Genomic DNA, 26,234 nt, shown 5'->3' on the forward strand with positions numbered 1-26,234 from the left:
TTAATATAATCACATTCATTAATTACATTACCTGTAGTGTTGAACAATATGAATTGAAGTCATTGCTGCAAGTAACATTCATATATGGTCCACAAAGATCATGAATGTTGGAATCATTACAATTAACTTTTGATTCATGGTTTTTTACATAGCAAGGATGAAAGGTTTTCTTAAACACAGTCGTTGCTTTCCTTAATTCACTATAAGATGAACTAACCGGACTAGGAGGAGGCAGTATTTCCTCCGGCTGGAGGTTTGAACACTCCAAAGTATTCTCAATTACGTCGATGGAAAGTTCATGTGATTGTGGTACATCCGCTACACTGTCTGTACAGATATATAAAAAATTAGATATATGAACAGATAGAAGCTTATGCATGTATACTTAATACTAACTTTTAATTTTAACTAAGTCAAAAAATATACAAGTTAAAAAACGTTTTGTTATTTTTATTAAAAAAAAAGGTGCGTGGAGTCCCTACGCGCGGAAGAAGTTATACTTCTTAGTGATATTCAGAAATGCATATCATTTTGTATGAAAGAAAACTAGAAAACTTAAATTCACATTTTATAAATTTATTATGCACATAAAATGAAGAATAAAGCAAAGTCTAAATGAAGGAATTTTGGCTCGGAAAGTAGTTCTGTCTCTTCGTTGCGGAAGAGAATATGCAGCGTAATCACCTCTCTTTTGTTCTTCGCCAATTTGGCTGCCATATTGACTTGTGAAGATCAATTTTTTGTTGGTGACATATTCATATGTGTACGCATATGTATGTTTGTATGCTTGTGCATTATTTGTTCGGCAATGTTTTTTTTTTGTTTCAATATCTTTTTATTTATTGAATCTGCTTTTTGTTTTGAAAGCCTAACAATAAGTAATAAAATCTTAAACCTATTTAAAAACTAGACACGCTCAAGCAAGTGATTGAGCTGTTTTGGTGATACATTGCTCCTCAGTACGCGTGTATATCTCTTCTTTTAAGGCGTGTTTGATCACAGGAATGTACCAAAGCATTAGCCAAAGGGTTTGGGTGATCACGGAGTTTAGATATATATTTTATTCTGCTGTCTTCTACTTCTTTTCTTACCATAGAAATACCAAGGCCTTTATGGATATTTTCATTGCGCATGTACCATGGTGAACACGTGATTGATCTAAGCATTTTTGATTGGAACCTTTGTATTATGTCTATATTAGTTGCACAGGTCGTACCCCACAGTTGAATGCCATACATCCAAATCGGCTTTATGACCGCATTATATAAAAGCACTTTGTTGTCTAGGCTAAGTTTGGAGTTTTTATTTAATAGCCAATTTAAATTTGCAGCTCTTATCTTCATGCAAGTTATTTTACTAGATATATGTTTTTTCCACGTAAGTCTTCTATCTAGGTGAATACCAAGATAAGTTACTTCATTCGCTTGGGGTACTAAAATATTGTTAATTTTTACTGCCGGACACATTTTTGGTCTAAGCGAAAATGTAACATGCTTACACTTTTGTTCATTTACCTTTATACGCCAGTTGGCTAGCCATTCTTCTACAAACCTTAAGTGCTCGGCTAATATTCTTGATGCTATTATGTGGCATTTGTTACGGCTCACTATAGCTGTGTCGTCCGCAAAAGTAGAAGTTAATACATTGTTAGCTGTTGGAAGATCTGCTGTATATATGATGTAAAGTGTTGGGCCTAGAACACTGCCTTGGGGTACACCAGCCCTTATCTGTCTTTCATCAGATATGAAATTTCCCACTTTTACCATAAATTTTCTATTTTTTAAATACGATTCCAATGTTTTATATAATTCTGAAGGTAGAATATTTTTAATCTTGTATAAAAGGCCCTCATGCCATACCTTATCAAACGCCTGAGCCACGTCTAGAAATATAGCTGAACAGTGCTCTCTGTGCTCAAATGCTTTTCTTATTTCGTTGGTAATTCTATTTACTTGCTCAATCGTGCCATGTTTTTCACGAAAGCCAAATTGGTGCGTTGGTATAATATTATTTTCGTGGAGGAAAGGAGTCATCTTTGATAGTAACAATTTTTCAAATATCTTCGAAAGACAGGGTAGAAGACTGATTGGTCTGTATGAAGACGGCTGTGTTAAGTCTTTCCCAGGTTTGTCTATCAAGATGATCTGCGACTTTTTCCATGAATTTGGATAGTGTCCGAGATTAAGAATTGCATTGAAGAGCAAAGAGAGCACCTTTACGGCAATATTTGGTAACTCAATTAGCATTTTTGGGGTAATATTATCATGTCCTGGTGATTGTTTGGGGTTAAGTTCTTTTATTATTCTAGTAACTTCAGAAGTAGAAGTCCTAATAGACACATGCGAATCGTTTGCGGCATTGGGCAAGGTTGGCAACTCAAAGTTGTTCTTTGGGCAATTGGGTTGAAATACCTTTTCTAGGTGATTTGCAAAGCAATTTGCCTTATCCTCATCACTACGTGCCCAATTACCATTCAACTGTCTTAGAGGCATGTTGGAATCTACTGGTGGCTTGAAAGACTTTTGTGCTCTCCAAAGAGAGTTTTGCTTGTGAGAATTTGGACACAGTTTCTTTATATAATTTTCAGTGTTGTGTTCCTCTTCGCGTTTAAGCGCTTTTTTTAACTTTCGTACAGCAGATTTCAGTTGAAGCAGAGTTGAAGGGGATCGATTTAGCTGCCATTCCCGCCTAGCTCGCCTTTTCTCATTTACAAGTTTCTCTATTTCATTATTAGTGATCTTTCTAAAACCTACTGGTTTGTTGTTTCTCTTTGGTGTTGCCAATACAGCTGCATTAATTATTACTTCATTAATTTCTCTTATATTTTCATCAATGTCTCTTCCTGTATTTATTTTGCAATCAATATTGATGTGGGTGCTGACATACTTTCTATATTTCAACCAGTTAGTTTTATGTGATGTTAGAGAAACTTTCGGCTCAAATATCATGGGCTGTTCGTATAACTTTATTAGTACAGGAGAATGATCAGATGATAAGTCTGTACATGTTTCAGCTGTCATAAGCGATCTATCTATATTTTTGACGACAGCAAAATCTATTAAATCTGGTATTTTTCTTCTATCACTGGGCCAGTATGTCGGCTTACCAGGAGATATTATATCCAGCTTATTATGCTTATTCATAATAGTGTAGTACAACTGTCGTCCTTTCGGATTAATTAGCCGTGAGCCCCAATACGTGTGCTTTGCATTGTAATCTCCACCTGCTATAAATCTATGGCCTAGTGTTTCAAAAAAGTCTTTGAATTGGTTGACTGTAATTTTAAACCGAGGTGGGCAGTATGTGGCCGTCAGATTTAAGTCCCCGCAGCGATTTTTTATAGTTATTGTTGTAGCTTGTAATTGCGCTGTGGCATAAGATTCTGATGTTTGGTGATTTAACCGTTTTCTAACCAACACTGCTGTTCCTCCATGTGCCTTTCCATCTGGATGGTTTGTAACATAGAGTCTAAATCCCGGTATAAAGAAATTGTTTTTGTTCGTAAGATGAGTTTCTGACAATAGCATTACATCGATACTATTTTCATCCAGAAATCTAATAAGTTCCAATTTATGTTGGTTAACACCGTTAGCATTCCATAAACAAATGTTCAATACACTCATTTTTTACTTAAAAAAGTTTGCAACATTTGGTTTTGAGATTTGATTATCTCTTGAATCATATTTTGCATTGAAGCCATAAATTGTGTCATACATTGGGTAAGGTTTAAAATCATAGTTTCAACGCTTCCATTTGGTTGGTTTTGGGGCAATTGCATTTGTGTAGTATTGCCTTTCACAACGTTTGCATAACTCCCTTGTGTAGCATTGTCTTTAAGATTTACTGGTTTTGAAATATGGACGGGGATTTTAATATTTTCATTAGATGGAATATTCATCATTTGATTACGACGTGCTTGGATACCCTGTGACAATTTCGATTTTAAATCTTTGTAAACAGGGCAACCCCTGTAGTTAGCAGTATGATTTCCTCCACAATTGCTGCATCTTTTATTTAAATCCTCTTTTTTAAGAGTACATTTTGAAGTGGGATGTAGATCACCACATACTACACAGACACTTCGTAGAGTGCAATATGCTTTCGTGTGTCCATATTCTTGGCAGTTTGTACATTGTACTGGACCATTTCTCTTGTGTGGTTCCTCAACGGTGATTCTGCGATGGAGAAGATATTTTAAATTGTAAATCGGGTGTATTTCATTTTTCTTTAATTTGTTAGAATCTGGCATAAATTCTATTTTGAACATTGGTTGTGGGACTTTGTTCCTGTTAAAAATATTTACTACTGATTTAATGCTAAAACCACCTTCTTCTAGTGCTTCTTTAACGTCGTTAGAGTCTACCGAAGACTCTATACCTTTTATTACAACAACTAGGCCTTTTGAGCTCTTCAGTTGGTAAGAGTAGTAATTCTTGTTATTATCTGATAGGAATTTTACAGTATCCATGAAACTTTTTTCAGTGTATGTTTGAATTTTTGTTTCATCTATGTTACCTTTTTTCAAGGGCACAATGTGAAAATTTTTTGTGCCTATTATATTGCTCATTTTGGAAACAAGCGCATTTGAGCTACACTCACGCAAATAGATTGGAGGGGGTTTGGCATTCACGACCGTGGTGGTACCCTTTGCTTCGTCGTTAGGCTCCTTGCTTAATAAGGCAAATCTGTTGCCATTAAGAATTTCTGGCTTTTTACCATTTGGCGTGCCTGGTTGAAATTTTTTGGTATTGACGGCTGATTTAACTGGACTTAGTTTCCTTTTTACGTTAATATAGCGATCAATACCAGTCTGAACAGACGGTCCTTTTTTGCTTGGTACATTCTCACCTTGCTTTTTGTTTTCCTTCGCTGACCGGGTGCTTGCTGGTACCTGCGTACTGTTTGCTGTCAACGCATTTGTTGTTGCCCTTTTGCTGTTCTCTGCTGCTTCTGCTGGCTCCGCTTGCTTACATGCTCTTTCAGCTGATCGCTGCGATGATGAGTCATCGCCGTTAATTTTGTTTTTGCCAGGAGTTACTGTTGTTGGCTCGACAAAGCTAAAGTAGGCATTTAAAGAATGCCTACGGCCTTGCTGGTGAGGCTGAGTAGCACTCATTTTTTTTATTTGATTATTTTTCTTTTTTTGTTTTTACTTTTTGTTTCGTGCACAATTTGTTTATGTTTACTTATAACAATTTGTGTGCACTGTTTTCTATTTGTTTATATTCTATTTATTCGATTTTTGGTTTTTTAATTTTTTTTTGCTTGTTTGCGTTTTAATTCACGGAGCGAATTAAAATACGTCCGTACACCTTGAACACTTGTATGTATGATGATGTATGTTCGGCAATGTATGCAAATATATGTATGTACATATAAGTAACGGGTGATCACGTGGGATTTCAGACATGGTGTCAAAGAGAAAGATGCTCAGTATGCTTTGACATTTCATCATGAATAGACTTACTAACGAGCAACGCTTGCAAATCATTGAATTTTATTACCAAAATCAGTGTTCGGTTCGAAATGTGTTTCGCGCTTTACGTCCGATTTATGATGAGGCTCATTTCTGGTTGAATGGCTACGTAAATAAGCAAAATTGCCGCATTTGGGGTGAAGAGCAACCAGAAGCCGTTCAAGAACTGCCCATGCATCCCGAAAAATGCACTGTTTGGTGTGGTTTGTACGCTGGTGGAATCATTGGACCGTATTTTTTCAAAGATGCTGTTGGACGCAACGTTACGGTGAATGGCGATCGCTATCGTTCGATGCTAACAAACTTTTTGTTGCCAAAAATGGAAGAACTGAACTTGGTTGACATGTGGTTTCAACAAGATGGCGCTACATGCCACACAGCTCGCGATTCTATGGCCATTTTGAGGGAAAACTTCGGACAACAATTCATCTCAAGAAATGGACCCGTAAGTTGGCCACCAAGATCATGCGATTTAACGCCTTTAGACTATTTTTTGTGGGGCTACGTCAAGTCTAAAGTCTACAGAAATAAGCCAGCAACTATTCCAGCTTTGGAAGACAACATTTCCGAAGAAATTCGGGCTATTCCGGCCGAAATGCTCGAAAAAGTTGCCCAAAATTGGACTTTCCGAATGGACCACCTAAGACGCAGCCGCGGTCAACATTTAAATGAAATTATCTTCAAAAAGTAAATGTCATGAACCAATCTAACGTTTCAAATAAAGAACCGATGAGATTTTGCAAATTTTATGCGTTTTTTTTTTAAAAAAGTTATCAAGCTCTTAAAAAATCACCCTTTATATATGAATGTATGAACATGCAAGTCAATGCGCGCACATGTAATACTCGTAAGTATATTGATAAGTGATGAAAATATGATTTCAATTTCTGAACGCGAACATGCGTATACATACACTCATATGAGCATGTGCAGATACACAAGATAGGATAGAAGATGTATGCCTTTTAACATCGTATACTATACAAATAAATATTTTTCTTACTAATAGAAATTTAATTTATCACAGCAATATACATAATATACATATACATAATATTTCTGTGAAAAATTTAATTTCTATTAGTAAGAAAAATATTTATTTGTATGGTATACGATGTTAAAAGCAAAAAATTAAAAATTTATTCTGTCGAGATTCGAACCTGTGTTAGTATCTTGACTTTCCAAGCGACTACCACCAACACCACCATTGACACTTAGTTTGCGTTCGTACGCCGGTCAAATTTCTATACAAAAATCGGCTGAAATGTGTGAGAAAATAAAATGGACAACTAGGGCAAATAGTTTTTAAAAAATGTATTGATAATTAAATATAAATGAAAATACATTTAAATTTGCTTAAATTTATTGAAATTTCGTTTCGCTTTTTTCGGCACTTTCATAAGTAAAATTCACGACTTAACCCGCACACGTCTTATCCGCTCAAAATTTCCAACTTTATGAAAATTGGCGCAATTATTGACACTTCAATTTTATGTAAAGTTTAAAACATATTTACATATAAATATATAATATATTGGATTTTGGCGCAATTATTGACACTTGTCTTAATATACAAAATTGGGCCAAAACGAAACAATAAAATACATAAATACTTTTGCATGTCAATATGGAAATGCCGACGGCAAAACGCAAAGGCATATATTGCACATACATACAAGCGATTTCTTGGTTGAAAGCAAAAATTTAAGCATGAGAAATTGAAATGCCTACGGCAAAACGAAATTGCTTACATTCGTAAATTGCGTATGAATCATGAAAATATTATCATAATGTTTAGGTAAATCTTTTATATATTTAAAATGAGTTATTATAAAATAAGATCAAATTAACATTAAATAATTTGAGATATAATAAATCAAAAATAAAAAAAGTTCTACATACATATTTCCATACAAAATGGAACATTCACATTTCCTATGGAATATCAAAGAAATCATTTTTCTTCAATATTCTCTGTTTGCGAGTATCATCATGGGCATGCATACATATGTACATATATTTATGTCTCTTCATATTCTTGGGTATGTGAGACAGAGAACATAAAAGAATGTCTTTATGTTCTCTGTGTGAGAGGTGTATTTTGTACACATTTTTCGCTGTCAAAATGGAATAAAATATAAGCGAAAAGCAAAACGAAATTCTTCGTTGGGAGTGTATTTCTGTTTCTTCATATTCTCGGTTAGAATATGTGAGAGAATTGTAAAAAATGTTGAAATTGCGAGGCGAATTCCGACCTACAACGTTAACAAATGCGGTGAATTCCCTAATGTGAATCTATCAAATGTTTGCAGTCGAACCTGCACCTTCTCTATACTTTTAAGTTCACTGGACTGACTACAGAAATGATCCTGAGAAGTATAGTCTTAACTTTTCAACGGCCAACGCAGAGTATTTCAACCAAAAGTCACACAAAGAATTTTCAGAAATGAAACAAAAAGAAATAAAGTCACACAAAATAGTTGAGAATTTGCGGAAATGAAAGACAAACGAAAGAAAAATAATGCGCAAGCATACATAAGCGTACTATACATACTGACCAAAAAATGTAAATGAATTTTTCAAAGACCACCGCAGAGTATTTCAAGCAAAAGTCACACAAAATAGTTGAGAATTCGCAGAAATGAAAGACAAACGAAAGAAAAAGAAGTATAACTTCAATAATGCACAAGCATACAAACATACATAGTACGCGCACACATGTGAATATGTCACCAACTAAAAATTGAAACATTGTTCTACAAAAACAACAATAGCACAACAATAGCATGGCAACATTGTGTTGTTGGTAGAAAATCCGAGCTGTGCCGAAAGAAACGATCGCCGATTGTCACCGCTTCCCTTGCTACTCGAACATCTTCGCAGACAAAGATGCGCAATATGAACATCTTCGCAGACAAGGTTGCGCAATATGAATCTATCGCAACCTTTTCCGAACTCGTATAAAAAGTATAACTTCAAAAAATGTTATCTGGGAGCTATGCTCCTTTATTGAATTCCACTTAAGAACTAAATTTTACAATTAATTATACTTAACTCTAGACCTATGTTTGCCGCTGCAACGAGTACGGAGTTTGCTGACGCTGCGCTTCCCACAGTTTGGCACTTCGCTGACGTTGCGCTTCCCGCAGGTTGCCACTACACGTGTCGCACTCTCAGCGATTTAGTGGTGTCATCTTATATTACTTTGTATCATATGATATTAGTGCATCATATGATACTTTTTGAATGTATGGGGTGCTAACTAGTCCCCCCTTGAATATCAAACGTCCTCGTTGAATCATTAGGTGTATTGAAAATTTGAGTGAGTCCTTCTATTGCTGGTTGTGAGAGTTTGTTGGGTTCATTTTCTTTTTGTTTGATCAGAAGTTTCTTCCCGAAAATAAGGGCGATGAATATTAAAAGGATGATTAGCGTGATGCTGGTTCCGTGTTTTACTCTGTTTTCTGCTTCTAACAGACTTACTTCTCTTGTATTGTTGAAGTTAAGCTGTTTCAGCATCTCCAGCGAGAGGAATTCTTCTATATTGAGTGGTGCGGATGACGGTTGAAGGATGGCTGGTAGTGGTTTACTTGCTGTTCTTTCTTCGTTATAGACCTTTTTTCCATTGATAACAATTGTTATGTTGGTTTACAAAATGATGAAGGTCTCGTTTAAAAACGTAGGTTCGTTATTTATTGAAATTTCTCCGTTTTATTTATTTAAAAATATTATTCCGGGTCCCATTTCCTCTATAGTTGGAATATGTTGGTTGTTGACCTACGTGCAGTTGCTTTGTCTAGTTCTTCCTATGTCCCCGGGGGTAAATGTAACATTCCTATGAAAAAATAGGTCTACTGGTCTTTTAAGTGTAGTGGAATGAACTGAATGATTATACTCGGATACTGCTCTTTCTAAAAGTTCTTCAAAATTTCTGTGTCCACCGTTTTCTTTTATGCAGCGCATTATTTCAATTAATGTAGAGTGGTCCCTTTCCACTTGTCCGTTAGCTTGGCTTTTGTATGGAGAAGTAGTGTAAACTTCTATTCCTAACTCGTCTTTCATCATGAATTTTAAAGAGGTTGAATTTAGAGATGGCTCATTGTCGATAACTATTAACTTTGGTACTAGGAAGAAGAATATAATATCTCTTAAAGGTTTCCTGACGTCTTCTATTGCTCTGCTATTTAGGCTTTTTGTTACTGCGTATTTTGTAAATTTGTCTAAAGCTGTCATTACTATTTTTCCTTCTGTTAAAAATATATCGATATGAACTGTGTGTCCTGGATATGTTGGTAATGGAGTTTCTGCAATTTTCGGTTGATTGGGATGTCTCTCGTACTTATTTTCTTTACAAACGGTGCAGTTGGCTATTTTTCGTTTTATTTTATTTAACATACCGGGAAAATATTTTGTTTCGAGAATTTGTGTTTTATTTTCAGTGGCATTCCTATGTGCTCTTAGATGTTCTTTTAATATGACGTTCTCCTGTTCTTGTTCGTTATTAATATCTTCAACTAATTTTTGGGTATATCGGCTTTTAATGTTACTAAAATGAATAGGATAGATATTTTGCATCATACCCATTATCCTTTCTTCTGTATGAATTCCATTCATAACAGATGGGTTAAGGTATCGTTTCATGTAAGAAATCAATAACTGTTCGTTGTACTCTGGTTCTGTAATTATATGTACATATGTCTATGAACTGTTGGAAAAAATATTTTAAATTGATATGAAGATATTTCGTCAATCTTGAAAAAAAATTGATTTTTGAAAACATTGATTGGAATTTCTGTACAAGGGATTAAATTATGACTTGAGCTCTCATCGCTATGAATCGTAGGTGTGAGTGAATTTATTTGTATTGGTATCATTGAAAGGGCGTCTGCAACTACATTGGTTTTACCAGGTTTGTAAGTTAGTTCGTAATTATATTCTTCTAAAATGGCTTTCTATCGCTCCATTTTACTATTAGTATTCTTATGGCTTAAGGCATAGGTAAGAGGTTGATGATCGGTGATAATTTTAACTTTTTTTGACTTTTTTTGAACCGTAGAGGTAATTTCTAAGTGAATTAAGTGACCATATTATACCAAGCATTTCTTTCTCATTGGTGGCATAATGCTCTTCGGCTTTACTTAAAGTTCCCGATATGAAAGTAATTGGTCTACCGTCTTGCGATAGGACTGCACCTAATGCGAAATCTGATGCGTCGGTCGTTAGTTCAAAATCTTTATCGAAATTTGGATGTGCTAAAACTATATCCTTGGATACTAAAGTATTTTTTATTTTATTAAATGCTTCTAAAGTCTCGTTGTCTAATTTAATTTCTATTTTTTTCGAGTTCCGTTTGGAGACATGGCCGGCTTCTCCTCTTAACAGTGTTGTTAATGGTTTAGCAACTTTTGCGTAATCCTGGATAAATCGTCGGTAATAACCTGACATACCTAGGAAGGATCATAATTCTTTGAGAGTTCGTGGAACTAGAAATTTAGCTACTGCTTCCACTTTATCGGGTTTGGTTTTTATCCCATTTGAACTGATTACATATCTTAAAAATTCTACCTCTTCTTTAGCAAATGTACATTTATCTAATTGGATTTTCATGCTAGCATTTTCTAGGGTTTGAAATACTATTTCTATGTTTTTAAAATGTTCTTCTTCGTATTTGCCAAATATAATTACATCATCGATGTAAACATAGCATCTTACTCCTATATGTTGACGAAGGATATCGTCTAGTGCTCTTTGGAATGTGGCTGGAGCATTTTTTAAACCGAAAAGTAAGCGGAGGAATTCATATTTTCCGTTGTTTACGGAAAATGCTGTTCTTTCAATGTCTGACTCGCGAAGTGGAATCTGATGGAACCCACTTCTTAAGTCAATAACAGTAAATAGTTGATTGTTTCCCAGATTTGCAAGGACTTCGTTAATTTCTGGTATAGGATATTTATCGGGAATCGTAACTAAATTTAGTTTACAATAATCTACGACCATTCGAAACTTTTTATCGCCAGAGGCATCTGACTTTTTATTAACTATCCAAATTGGGGAGTTATACGGAGATTTCGATCTCCTTATTATTCCGTTATCTAAGAGTTCTTCAATTTGTCGTTCGATTTCGTATTTTAATGCCATGGGATACGGGTATGGCTTAGAGTAGACGGGGGTTTCTGTTGTTGTCCGGATTTCGCCTTTTACGAGGTTGGTGTAGGTAAGTTTTTCATCAGGATCGGAAAAAAGGTTTGGACATTTATCGATAATATTATATTATTAATTTTGTTTTGTTGTTGTAATGAGAGATGTGGAGTATTGATTGCCACATTATTCATCTCGTGGGATATTCGTTATTTTAACGTTATATTTATACTTTGACAAATTGTCATTAAATTTTTGTCGGTATGAATAATTGGTTTCAATTCTTTAAGTGTGTCGTTGCCTATTATGCCGTGGAACGACCCTAGAGTTGGTAATATAAAAAATTTTATTTTTTTAGTGTTGGTCCGAAAATGTCCACGAAGGTATGGTGAGTAATTTCATTTGTTCCGGCAACTGATTTTACTGTAAAGGGCTTTTCATTCAGAATTGGATTCCTAATTCTAGCGGATTGAATGTAATTCTTATTGCATCCGGTATCGATAAGAAAATCTATTGTGTCTCCGTTCTAAATTCTGTTCTAAATTCATAATAAGGCAGCGAAGACGGCGCTTATCTAAAAAATTAATAGTATCAGGCTCATTTTTCCTGCATTTGCGTACTTGCTCGTAGGAATTGTCATCGTATATCCCGTTGGGGTCTAATTCTACTGCGTTAGTAAACAAATTTCGTTGCATTTTGCTTGGAGGGTGAGTCAGTTGTGCGAAAATCGGACGTTTCGGTGGTCGATTGTCCTGGAATGTATTGGGCCTATTCTGATAATTGATTTGTTTTGATGGTATTGATTGGTCTACTTCCATTGGATTCGGTGGATTAGGTGGTAAATTCGGTCTGTTATTAAAGGAGGTATTTTTTCTGGTAATATGGGGGTTGTTCGGGTAATTGTTGAACCTCGACATGTATCCTTGGTTATTTTGCATATAGTTGGGAGAGTGTTGGGGATATCGGTTTGATTGACGACCGAATGGATGTTGGTCGAAACTTCGTCTGGCGGAGTGGGAATATGTTAATTCGGGATAAAAAAACTCTATTATTATTGTAATTATTAAAGTTGTTATTTCGGGGAGGTCGTGGTGGTGGTTGAATATTAGGTTTGTGTGTATTGTTCGCATGATTTATTCTGTATGTCATGTTGTCAAGTTTTTGACATAAATGCAATGCTTGTGGCAGGGTTGTCGGTTCTCTCATGCTGAGAAGACGAAGTAAATCGCAATTTAGTCCTCTGATAAATGTGTCAAGAGCTTTGTCCCTATATGAGTTAGTCATAGCCCGTATGGACTCGTCGCTTAGCTCGAGACATGAAATTTTGTTTAAAATAAGTGAAAGGTGTTGGTAGACCTTTTGGTAGAAGGTCGGAATGTCGTCATAGCGTTGGACCAGAGTAGTCATCTGGTATTCGAGGGTACCAATCGAGTGGAGTATTGTATGATTCTAATGCGGTGTCGGCATCGCCAATTATTTTGTACGTGATCGCATTGAGTATCGCAAAATATTTAGGGGTATTCTTGACTCCCTTATAGGCTTTAAAAATTCTATCTTCGCTCTTCCTCCAGGAGTTAAATTCTCCTGGTCGTCCTGAAAATTCCCTAAGGCATTTCACCATGTCCGAAATCTTATCTAATTCATTTATGTTGTTCGCGTTCAGTGTCACGCTATGGTCGGGTTCTGTAAAGTCAGTTATACTTGTAGTCTGCGTATTCATTCGTTCGAGTACTTCTCGAACTACTGTCGTTATTAGAGTTGGGTTAGGGGTGGGAGGGTTTAAAGGATGGTTGGAAGGATTTGAAGGATGGGTGGTTTGCTCATAATCTAACCTCATTTGGTTTAGTTGTTCAATTAATTCTTCGGCTGTGTCTGGCATTATATTAATCTTTTTACTCTTAAGTTTGGCTAAATGAGCACCTGACCCCCCTCTTAATATAATAAAACTACACCCCACACATACACACCATACTCAACACGACTACACCATCTACATCATCCACACATCATATTCCACATCTGCATCATATTCACATCCACACCCTCACACGCAACACACCTGCACCATATACACCACACATGAGGACACCGCACATAATGAACAAAAGGGGCTGACGGACGGCGGCCGACTCTCTTTCTATTACGATCCGCGCGCATATACGCATCATTTTGTCTGCACTTTTTTCGTCGCTAATCAACGGGTGAGTACATCGGTACACGGTATCATCGAATTATATGTATATGGTCCTTCGAGCCGTAACGGACGGCACCTGTGGTAAAAGAAAATAACATATCGGTTACGGTGACGCGTTAACTAATAAAGAAAATTGTGTGTAAAAAAATTGAAAAAAAAGAAAAGAAAAACAACGGTGGTGATACAGTTGAGAAAACTGGTGTGACACAGTGAGGCAAAAAACCGTTGGTGGAACCAAAACCAAAAAAAAAAAACAAATTTTACATATATATATATACATATACACACGGAGTTATACATATGTACGTGCATATACCTCGGTGGTGACAAAATTGAAAAAAAAAGTATATAATGTATTAAAAATAAAATTTCATGTGGATATGAAAAAGTAAAAGTGCAACTGAAAACATAAAAGAATACAAAGTGGTGACAAGAGTGCAGTGTGGGAAATAACATACGCATAAACCACATACATATACATATGTACATATGTAAAGTGGAAATATAACACAAGCAACAAAAAAAAAACAAAAAAAAAAAACTAAAAAGTGTGGTGACAAAAATTGAAATTGAAGTGAGAGAGCAGAGTGGAGAAAAGACAAAAATTATAATAATTTACACCTACTATATATGTACATGTACATATATACACATAATGTAAATCAGCGGATAGTAAAGTGACCCACAAACAGAAGGAAGAAGTCAGACAAAATACAAGCTACATTACCACAACCATTCCAACAACAAAAGGACCGGAGAAGGAAGAAAACCAAGGACAGGAACAAACATAAGCAAAGCACAAGCACTAGCACACACCGGGCACACGCACAAGCCCCACACATCAGGCACATACATACATAAGTACACTCATATCATCCCCAAAAGCCCTTGGCGGAAAACAAAGTGAGTGTATCGTTTCCTTTCAATTTTTATACTATATACATATATGTATGATTGAATTTGCAAAAAGTAAAATTAGAGTTCTGACCAAATTTCCGGTCCAAAAACGTAGTGAAAACAGTTACCAAACTGTTTTCGGTACTCGGTTCATTTTCCGGGAAAAACCGAAAACCGCTAACAAAACAGTTTAGTACTGTTTATAGCGGATTAGCGATTGCCGCTAATGCTTACCGTTGTGTTATAACACAAAAATTATCCCAAAAGCCATAACAACAAAAATTTTGTTTCCAGTATTTACTTACAGAAATTCCCGCAAGACCCCTTATACTTAATCAAGTATAAGCAGGATTGCTTAAAAAGAAGCTACGGCAATCACCAGCAAGAAACAAAAACATATGTATATGCAAATTAAACCATACATACATACATATATGTCACATATGTAAAGGGTGATTTTTTAAGAGCTTGATAACTTTTTTAAAAAAAAAAACGCATAAAATTTGCAAAATCTCATCGGTTCTTTATTTGAAACGTTAGATTGGTTCATGACATTTACTTTTTGAAGATAATTTCATTTAAATGTTGACCGCGGCTGCGTCTTAGGTGGTCCATTCGGAAAGTCCAATTTTGGGCAACTTTTTCGAGCATTTCGGCCGGAATAGCCCGAATTTCTTCAGAAATGTTGTCTTCCAAAGCTGGAATAGTTGCTGGCTTATTTCTGTAGACTTTAGACTTGACGTAGCCCCACAAAAAATAGTCTAAAGGCGTTAAATCGCATGATCTTGGTGGCCAACTTACGGGTCCATTTCTTGAGATGAATTGTTGTCCGAAGTTTTCCCTCAAAATGGCCATAGAATCGCGAGCTGTGTGGCATGTAGCGCCATCTTGTTGAAACCACATGTCAACCAAGTTCAGTTCTTCCATTTTTGGCAACAAAAAGTTTGTTAGCATCGAACGATAGCGATCGCCATTCACCGTAACGTTGCGTCCAACAGCATCTTTGAAAAAATACGGTCCAATGATTCCACCAGCGTACAAACCACACCAAACAGTGCATTTTTCGGGATGCATGGGCAGTTCTTGAACGGCTTCTGGTTGCTCTTCACCCCAAATGCGGCAATTTTGCTTATTTACGTAGCCATTCAACCAGAAATGAGCCTCATCGCTGAACAAAACACGCGCGCGAAACACATTTCGAACCGAACACTGATTTTGGTAATAAAATTCAATGATTTGCAAGCGTTGCTCGTTAGTAAGTCTATTCATGATGAAATGTCAAAGCATACTGAGCATCTTTCTCTTTGACACCATGTCTGAAATCCCACGTGATCTGTCAAATACTAATGCATGAAAATCCTAACCTCAAAAAAATCACCCGTTATATTTCTATAATATAACAACAGCATAACTTGCTCATTACTAGTATACATACGAACATACATACTTTCTAAAAGCAGAATAGCATTAAATATTCTGTTCGCGGCCTTTTCTCACTGCGAACATATATACCTATGTACAAGCATATGTATATGCTGCTCAGTAATACAAATTACATACTAACAAACACGTGAATTTGAGAAAATTACCTGCGGTCGGTTAATTCTCTTTTCGTGGCTTATTCGTACCGCGAACATATATACATACATACTATATATACGCATATACATATAAGTATATTATACTTACGGGCGCATACATATATACAAAATTTTCTGAAAAATTTACTGGAAGAAGTACCCAATCGACATTGGGTACAAATTATACAACAATAAAAATAATAAAAAGGATTTTTATATAAAACACAAAATTAGTACATATGTAAGTGTATTGTCGCATATGTAGATACGCTCACTGCTTCAAGGTCCACATTGGAATATATTCCGCGATACCCCTTGGTTTTTGTCTAACAAAACCAAGCAGGATTGCGTATAAAATATATTCAAAGTCCACATTGGCATATTCCCGCAATACCCCTTGATTTTTGAGCAACAAAAACAAGCAGGATTGCGTAAAAAACCAAAGCGTAATACATATGTACATACATGCATAAGTACAAAGTGCAGTGATCTCTAATACGAGCGCTCATTAGCACATAATAAAGAAAATATCCACCTTTAGCTACACCCTATAGGACATTTGGATACAAAATATACATAAAACAAATATATATAGGAAAAATAAAACATATAAAATATTTCCGGTCAACAACAAATAATTACATCAAATATAAGCGATATTCTGTATACGCGTAATATTTTACTTTAAAACTCTTATTTACTTAAAAGAGTTCACGTCTAAACATTTCGGTCTAAACTCTTATCAACTTAAAAGAGTTCGCGGTTACAAACACTATAAAATACGTGAAGCGTTTTATCATATCAAGTTCGTTCAAAACTCTTATTTATTTAAGAGTTCACGTCTACTCATATACATATATAAATACATATATAAACGAAAATTTTTTTCGAAATCTCGGTATCCAAAAGCCATTGGTTTTATTGATTTTTTTTTTTTTTAAACTCTTACATACAAAAGAGTCTTCCATTGAACAATTTATATACGAAACTTTTTTAAACATCTGCAAGTCTAGTTTTCACTACGGCGTTTTAATATTCTATACATCTTTTAAATGAGCTCAGACTCAAAGGACAGTAAAACAACTCAGTTGCTAAAAGTTCCAAAAATGATTTCAGACGAAAAACGTCCGTGTACATCGGCAGAAGCTACACGCTCAAAGCAAGGTGCTACAAAACTAAAGAGGGGTAAAGACATTACTTACACAAAATTCATTGCTGAGAGTGACAGTTTGATACGATACTGCACTCGATTTTCATCTTCACCGATTCAAGACAATTCTGAATCGGTCTTAGAAATTAAAAAAGACAATTTAGACAATTTTTGGTCACGTCTCCAAGCGGCATATGACGTAATCGTAGAATCTGACGACTCAGATCTACCCGAAAATTTTAAATCATCAGCAATGATTTCTGATCAACTCAAGCTATTAAGAGCAATTGCACCTACTCCACAACATAGAGTAGAGCTGCCACAAAGGCAAGCCCAAGAGGCAAGTTCAGGCATTCACCTCAAAGTGCCAATATGCGATACGGATATATTTTATGGTGGTTATGAACAGTGGCCGTCCTTCCGGGACATGTTTACAGCTGTGTACATAAACCATCCTAAATTATCAAAAGCGCAGAAACTGTATCACCTCAGATACAAAACCAAAGGTCAGGCAGGCGTAATAGTGAAACAGTTCGCTCTCAATGACGAAAATTTTAATTTTGCTTGGGAAGCTCTAAAAGCACGTTATGAAAACGAAAGAATATTGGTCGACAAACATTCCCACAGATAATTGGGACCCCATTCTGGTAAATATATGCACAGCTGTATTACCAGAAAAATCGTTACTTTTGTGGGAGCAATCGCTCTCATCGCGAAGAAAATGCCCAACGTGGCAACAAATGAAAGAATTTCTTACTACCCAATATGAAATTGCAGAAAGGGTAGATAAAAAACTAGTCAGAACGAAAAACGTTCAAAACGACCTCAATAGAAGCTTCAATAGACCCCAAGCAAGTAGCCACAATAATTCAAATAGAAACTTTTTTTAAAATCAATCGTTCTCTTCCGAAAAATATAAACAAACGTCATGCGAACTGTGCAGAGGAGGTCACAAATTAAAATTGTGCGAAAAATTCAAAAAAATTATTCTTAGCGATCGAAACAATTTCGTAAGAACGAAAAAATTATGTACCAACTGTCTGTCACATGCGCATACGCTTAAAGACTGCGAAAGCAAATTTAATTGCGTTTACTGCCATAAAAGACATCATTCAATGTTACATATAACGAATTTTTCCAGCTCACCCCCGAACAATGCGAACGTAAAACGAGCAACAGGATTAGTTGCCACAACAAATTCTGAAAACTGAAGCACCATGCTGCTCAAAGGCCTTGAAAACCCAAACGCTACATAGCGAAAATCACAGTAGGGTACTATTACCCACAGCAGTTGTCTCCATCGAACACCGAGGAGAACTGTTTAAACTCAGAGCCTTAATAGACCAAGGATCACAACGATCATTTATAGCGTCTAGGGCACAAAACAGGCTACAGTTAGCAACAAAACTGGCCAACTTTGAAATCACGGGAATGGGCGGAAGAGTTGTTCAAAACTCAAATAAAATCTGCCCCATTACCCCCAAAGCGGATAAGCGCATACAAGCAGAAGCTATTGTCCTACCACAATTAACCAACATGTTACCTAGCTATCACATAAATAGCAAGCATTGGCAAAAGGTTTCACACCTAAAGCTAGCGACCCAAACTGCAATACCCCCGCTCAAATAGATCTTCTATTAGGCAACGATCTTATACCACAAACTATTCTCGAAGGTATTGAGAAAATTACCAAAACACTTCTGGCGCAAAATACCATTTTCGGATGGGTCCTAAGCGGACTAGTTTCGGAACCAGTTACAACATTGACAACTCAAGTTGAAGAAGTCTCAAATGAGTACCTCAATTCACAATTGAGAAAATTTTGGGAACTAGAAGCACTCCCCCCCATATCAGTCACAACCCCTGAAGATCAGTATTGTGAGGATTTTTACAAAGCCACAACTACTAGATCAGAAAATGGTCGGTACGTCGTACGACTACCACTTAAGCAACAATTTCCTAACACACTCGCCTTAGGTCACTCTCGCACCTCTGCAATACAGTAGTTTCTAAGTATGGAAAGGAACCTACTTAAAAAAGGCGAACTCAAATCTGAATATGATGGTGTGTTAGAAGAATACCTCCATTTAGATCACATAGAGGAAGTAAACCCTCCTTTTATCTGCCACATCACGCAGTAGTAAAGCCAGATAAAAAAACAACAAAAGTAAGAGTTGTTTTTAATGCTTCGAGAACCACTAGTTCAGGGAATTCCCTAAATGATATCCTATTTACGGGACCCACACTCCAACCACATTTAATGCTTCTGATATTAAATTGGCGTATATACAAATACGTATTCAATGAGGACGTTGAAAAAATGTATCGGCAAATAGGCGTACATAAAGACGACCAAAATTTTCAACGTATTATGTTCCAAAGATCCCCCACTAGTCCTTTACGCGACTTCAAATTAAAAACAGTTACATTTGGCGTTAACTGTGCACATATTTAGCCATTCGAACGCTCCACGAATTGGCAGACAACACAAAGTCCGAATTTCCTCTGGCAACTGAAGTGTTGAAAACTCAAACGTATGTAGACGATATTTTGTCTGGAAGTCACACTCTTCCACAAGCATACGAATCATTATCACAAGTAATCCAAGCCCTCACATCCGCAGGGTTTCCATTAAAAAAGATTACGGCGAATCACCCAAATATATTAAAAAATATACCAAAAGAAAATTTGTTGGACACTAATTTCCTTATTTTCGAAAAGGAAAGTACAACAAAAACATTAGGCATCTAATGGAATGCGATATCGGACCAGTTCTCATACACGACAGAGTCCATATCCGCATTATCAGCCATAACGAAAAGACAGATTTTATCCTCGGTGGCAAAACTTTCCGACCCCGCAGGATGGCTTTCGCCAATTATGATCCAAGCGAAAATCTTAATACAAGAATTATGGCTAGATGGAACCGACTGGGACGAACAAGTGAAACCTCTTCGCTTAGAAAAATGGTCCCAGTTCGCAAGCAATCTGACATTTCTCAGATTCAAATTCCACGATGGGTAAATTACTCTCCCGATCACAAAGTTGAATTACATGGCTTTTGTGACGCCTCAGAAAAGGCATACTGCGCTACTATCTATGTGCGCACGCAAAGTGACACCACGACCACAAGCCACTTATTAGTAGCAAAAGCAAAGGTGGCACCTTTAAAAACTATAAGTCTCCCACGACTTGAGTTATGTGGCGCGCTACTACTTTCAAAATTAGTAGCCATGGTGCAAATGCATTTAAATATTACAAAATGCAAACTATATATGTGGTCCGATTCAGAAATTGTACTAGCCTGGTTGGAAAAACCCCCACATGCATGGAAGACGTATATTTCTAACCGAACGTCTCAAATTCTTGACCTAGTGGGATCAGCCACTTGGCGTCACGTAGCCAGTGCTGACAATCCTGCCGATCTAGGTACAAGAGGGTGCAAACCACTGCACCTTGCCACTACCACCCTCTGGTGGAATGGCCCCCGATGGTTGATAGAATCTCCTGATTCTTGGCCACAATCCCACAATTAGGGCACAAAACAGGCTACAGTTAGCAACAAAACTGGCCAACTTTGAAATCACGGGAATGGGCGGAAGAGTTGTTCAAAACTCAAATAAAATCTGCCCCATTACCCCCAAAGCGGATAAGCGCATACAAGCAGAAGCTATTGTCCTACCACAATTAACCAACATGTTACCTAGCTATCACATAAATAGCAAGCATTGGCAAAAGGTTTCACACCTAAAGCTAGCGACCCAAACTGCAATACCCCCGCTCAAATAGATCTTCTATTAGGCAACGATCTTATACCACAAACTATTCTCGAAGGTATTGAGAAAATTACCAAAACACTTCTGGCGCAAAATACCATTTTCGGATGGGTCCTAAGCGGACTAGTTTCGGAACCAGTTACAACATTGACAACTCAAGTTGAAGAAGTCTCAAATGAGTACCTCAATTCACAATTGAGAAAATTTTGGGAACTAGAAGCACTCCCCCCCATATCAGTCACAACCCCTGAAGATCAGTATTGTGAGGATTTTTACAAAGCCACAACTACTAGATCAGAAAATGGTCGGTACGTCGTACGACTACCACTTAAGCAACAATTTCCTAACACACTCGCCTTAGGTCACTCTCGCACCTCTGCAATACAGTAGTTTCTAAGTATGGAAAGGAACCTACTTAAAAAAGGCGAACTCAAATCTGAATATGATGGTGTGTTAGAAGAATACCTCCATTTAGATCACATAGAGGAAGTAAACCCTCCTTTTATCTGCCACATCACGCAGTAGTAAAGCCAGATAAAAAAACAACAAAAGTAAGAGTTGTTTTTAATGCTTCGAGAACCACTAGTTCAGGGAATTCCCTAAATGATATCCTATTTACGGGACCCACACTCCAACCACATTTAATGCTTCTGATATTAAATTGGCGTATATACAAATACGTATTCAATGAGGACGTTGAAAAAATGTATCGGCAAATAGGCGTACATAAAGACGACCAAAATTTTCAACGTATTATGTTCCAAAGATCCCCCACTAGTCCTTTACGCGACTTCAAATTAAAAACAGTTACATTTGGCGTTAACTGTGCACATATTTAGCCATTCGAACGCTCCACGAATTGGCAGACAACACAAAGTCCGAATTTCCTCTGGCAACTGAAGTGTTGAAAACTCAAACGTATGTAGACGATATTTTGTCTGGAAGTCACACTCTTCCACAAGCATACGAATCATTATCACAAGTAATCCAAGCCCTCACATCCGCAGGGTTTCCATTAAAAAAGATTACGGCGAATCACCCAAATATATTAAAAAATATACCAAAAGAAAATTTGTTGGACACTAATTTCCTTATTTTCGAAAAGGAAAGTACAACAAAAACATTAGGCATCTAATGGAATGCGATATCGGACCAGTTCTCATACACGACAGAGTCCATATCCGCATTATCAGCCATAACGAAAAGACAGATTTTATCCTCGGTGGCAAAACTTTCCGACCCCGCAGGATGGCTTTCGCCAATTATGATCCAAGCGAAAATCTTAATACAAGAATTATGGCTAGATGGAACCGACTGGGACGAACAAGTGAAACCTCTTCGCTTAGAAAAATGGTCCCAGTTCGCAAGCAATCTGACATTTCTCAGATTCAAATTCCACGATGGGTAAATTACTCTCCCGATCACAAAGTTGAATTACATGGCTTTTGTGACGCCTCAGAAAAGGCATACTGCGCTACTATCTATGTGCGCACGCAAAGTGACACCACGACCACAAGCCACTTATTAGTAGCAAAAGCAAAGGTGGCACCTTTAAAAACTATAAGTCTCCCACGACTTGAGTTATGTGGCGCGCTACTACTTTCAAAATTAGTAGCCATGGTGCAAATGCATTTAAATATTACAAAATGCAAACTATATATGTGGTCCGATTCAGAAATTGTACTAGCCTGGTTGGAAAAACCCCCACATGCATGGAAGACGTATATTTCTAACCGAACGTCTCAAATTCTTGACCTAGTGGGATCAGCCACTTGGCGTCACGTAGCCAGTGCTGACAATCCTGCCGATCTAGGTACAAGAGGGTGCAAACCACTGCACCTTGCCACTACCACCCTCTGGTGGAATGGCCCCCGATGGTTGATAGAATCTCCTGATTCTTGGCCACAATCCCCCATGCGCAACATTGTCGCCCCAGTCGAAAAATCGCCACCTTTCACACATTATTGGATGATACCAGACCTCCTTGAACGATTTTCATCGTTTCCAAGAGCTCTCAGAGTAGTTGCTTATATGTTCAAATTTATAGAGCAACTCAAACGCAAAATGAAGGGATCACATAATTTCCCATGCAACACCGTGACGCACCTAGAGTTACAAAAGGCAAAGGCCGCACTAATAGCATATACACAAGCGCGCTACTTCAGCCGCGATATATCACTACTAAGAGAATCGAAGCCGGTTGATAAAAAGAGCTCACTCTTAGTTCTAAACCCATTTCTGGACACGAAAAGTCTGCTTCGTGCCAATGGTCGGCTCGCTAATTCGAGCCTAACATACAATGAACGCCACCCCATAATAATTCCAGAGAGGTCACCATTTGCCACATTATTCCTCCACTACATCCACACCTTAATGCTACACGCCGAACATCGTCTCATACAACAGATGGTACGCCAGGAGTATTATATCCCCCGTCTTAAGCCGCAAATCAAGAAGTGCATCTTCACGTGCAAGATTTGCACTATGCACAAGCAGAAGATGCGAACGCAGATTATGGCAGCACTTCCACCGGATCGCTGCATTTTCGCTCTGCCTTTCACCACAACAGGTGTTGATTTTGCTGGGCCTTTCCAGGTAAAGTCGTCCATGTTAAGGTCTCCCACTCTCATGAAAGGCTATGTGGCTGTCTTTGTATGTTTCACGACAAAGACAGTACATCTTGAGCTATGTAGTAATCTGACGACGGAGGCTTTTCTCGCGGCATTTGCTCGCTTCGTCGCTCGACGTGGCTACCCTTCAAAAATCATGAGCGATAATGGCAAAACTTTCATTGGAGCTCAGCGGGCCACAGAAAAGCAATTTGTGGATTTCTTAAAGCAAGTGTCTCCCGACATCGTACAAAAGTACGCCCCTCAAGGTATCAATTGGCAATTTATACCCACAAGCGCTCCTCTTATGGGCGGTTTATGGGAATCAGCTGTAAAAAGCTTCAAATCCCATTTCAAACGGGTAGCTGGAAATTATGAATTCAATTACGAAGAGCTCACGACGCTATTAAATCGAATTGAAGCCGTTCTCAATTCACGGCCACTCACAGTACCATCGCAAGACCCCTCAGATTTCACCGCCTTAACTCCAGGGCATTTTCTAAAAGGAGCACCCATCCTGGCCATTCCTGAGCCAGGCGTGGAGTCGCTATCTCTATTAAATCGACGGGAGCGAATTAAAATTCTCCATCATAATTTCAGCCGCCGATGGAAGGACGAATACATAAAGGATCTCCACAAAAGATATCGTTGGAGGACTCCCGAACAAGCGCCTAAACTTGGAGACTGCGTCCTCATTCACGATGATTGTCTACCCCCTACCGAGTGGCGGCTTGGCCGCATAGAAAAGCTTCATAATGGCTCCGACGGTCACATCCGGATCGTGGATCTCCGTACGCAAAACGGAACACTAACCAGACCGCTCGTGAAGCTGTGCTTTTTACCAACCCCCGACGACCGCGAATCCGAAAACCCGAAAAAACCAAACCGATAATGTCGCGATATAATACAGCCACCCAATTTAACACTAAAACGAGAAGTACGCCAATAACAACCGCAAAAAAAAAAATAATAAACCGTTCGAATTAAGACGCCGTATAAAATATCCAAGAATCTTTGCCAAAAAATTGTCGATCAATACGACGACACGTTCATGCCACATATCGTGGCACGTTCACCATGTTTGCTTATCTGATAGAAATTTATAATCAATAATCTTCTCTATACAGATTACCATGGATATAGATACGCCAGCCGCAAATACGTCAACCGCTCGCGCGGCTACGAATGTGCCACGCAACGGGCCTACCCCAGCGCCCCGGACGATAGTTGCAACAGCATCGGCCGCTGCACCGGCAACCGCACCAGCAACAACGCCGGCACCTGTACCGGCAACCGCGCCTGCAGCGGTCCTACCCTCCGCACCTCGTGGTGGCACGCGACCACCACCAAACCCATCACAGACTTCGGAGATCCGTTGGATAAGGTGTCCCATCTGTCGACGCCCTCATCGTCTCCACCATTGTGGAATATTTAGGGGTATGCGGCCTTTGCAACGGCAGCAAGTTGCTCAGGCCCACGGGCATTGCATCAACTGCTTGTCGCACACTCATGCAACTACCGAGTGTGAGTCACGTGGGTTGTGCCAAATGTGCCACCGGCCGCACCACACGCTGCTACACCGCAGCTCGTCACGCGAGGTGAATCGGCCACCCATCCATCGCGGCCGCATACCCCGATTCCAACCCTCAGCTCGTGCCGCACCCCGCGGAGCGGAACATCACTGCGGCGTCGACAGCCTGGGTCACCATCTCGTCGAGCTACGGGTCTGAGCAGCGTTGTGGCAACGCTGCAACAGCTGCAGCGCCTTTTAGGCTAAACAGTCGTTTAGGGGGGCCGGGATGGCTAAAAGAGCACCTGACCCCCCTCTTAATATAATAAAACTACACCCCACACATACACACCATACTCAACACGACTACACCATCTACATCATCCACACATCATATTCCACATCTGCATCATATTCACATCCACACCCTCACACGCAACACACCTGCACCATATACACCACACATGAGGACACCGCACATAATGAACAAAAGGGACTGACGGACGGCGGCCGACTCTCTTTCTATTACGATCCGCGCGCATATACGCATCATTTTGTCTGCACTTTTTTCGTCGCTAATCAACGGGTGAGTACATCGGTACACGGTATCATCGAATTATATAGTGTTAATTAATTAAAAAAAATTGTTTCCTTTATAGTAGCACTTTCTTTGACAATATTGGAATTTTTGTGAAGCTTACATTAACTTAGGACTTTTCTTTCCTATCTTTTTATGTCAGATAATTAATTTCCTTTAATTCAAATTTATTTTCCATTAGTTTACGACCTTTTTTTTCCTTCTTTTTGTTTAAATCTCTCTCTTTTTGAATTGAACAATTTAATTTTTAATTTCTTTACAGTAACAATATCCTTTATAATAATCTTAAATTATTTTAAAAAGCTT

The 26,234-nt window shown here is 38.0% G+C and overlaps 1 protein-coding gene and 1 pseudogene across 12 annotated transcripts in view; both read right to left on the reverse strand.

Moving 5' to 3' along the window:
* The window catches only part of LOC115065952 (uncharacterized), a 456,818-nt gene that overhangs the window by 142,274 nt on the left and 288,310 nt on the right, over positions 1-26,234 (reverse strand). For all 12 annotated transcript variants that reach the window (XM_049459708.1, XM_049459696.1, XM_049459705.1 and 9 more), the window contains exon 4: positions 32-327. In XM_049459708.1, coding sequence (XP_049315665.1) covers positions 32-327 — 296 coding nt within the window. The remainder of the gene's footprint in view (positions 1-31; positions 328-26,234) is intronic.
* LOC125779882 (small nucleolar RNA U3) lies at positions 7,755-7,862 on the reverse strand (annotated as a pseudogene).

Source organism: Bactrocera dorsalis, chromosome 6 (genome assembly GCF_023373825.1).
Source record: "Bactrocera dorsalis isolate Fly_Bdor chromosome 6, ASM2337382v1, whole genome shotgun sequence".
Classification (NCBI taxonomy): domain Eukaryota; kingdom Metazoa; phylum Arthropoda; class Insecta; order Diptera; family Tephritidae; genus Bactrocera; species Bactrocera dorsalis.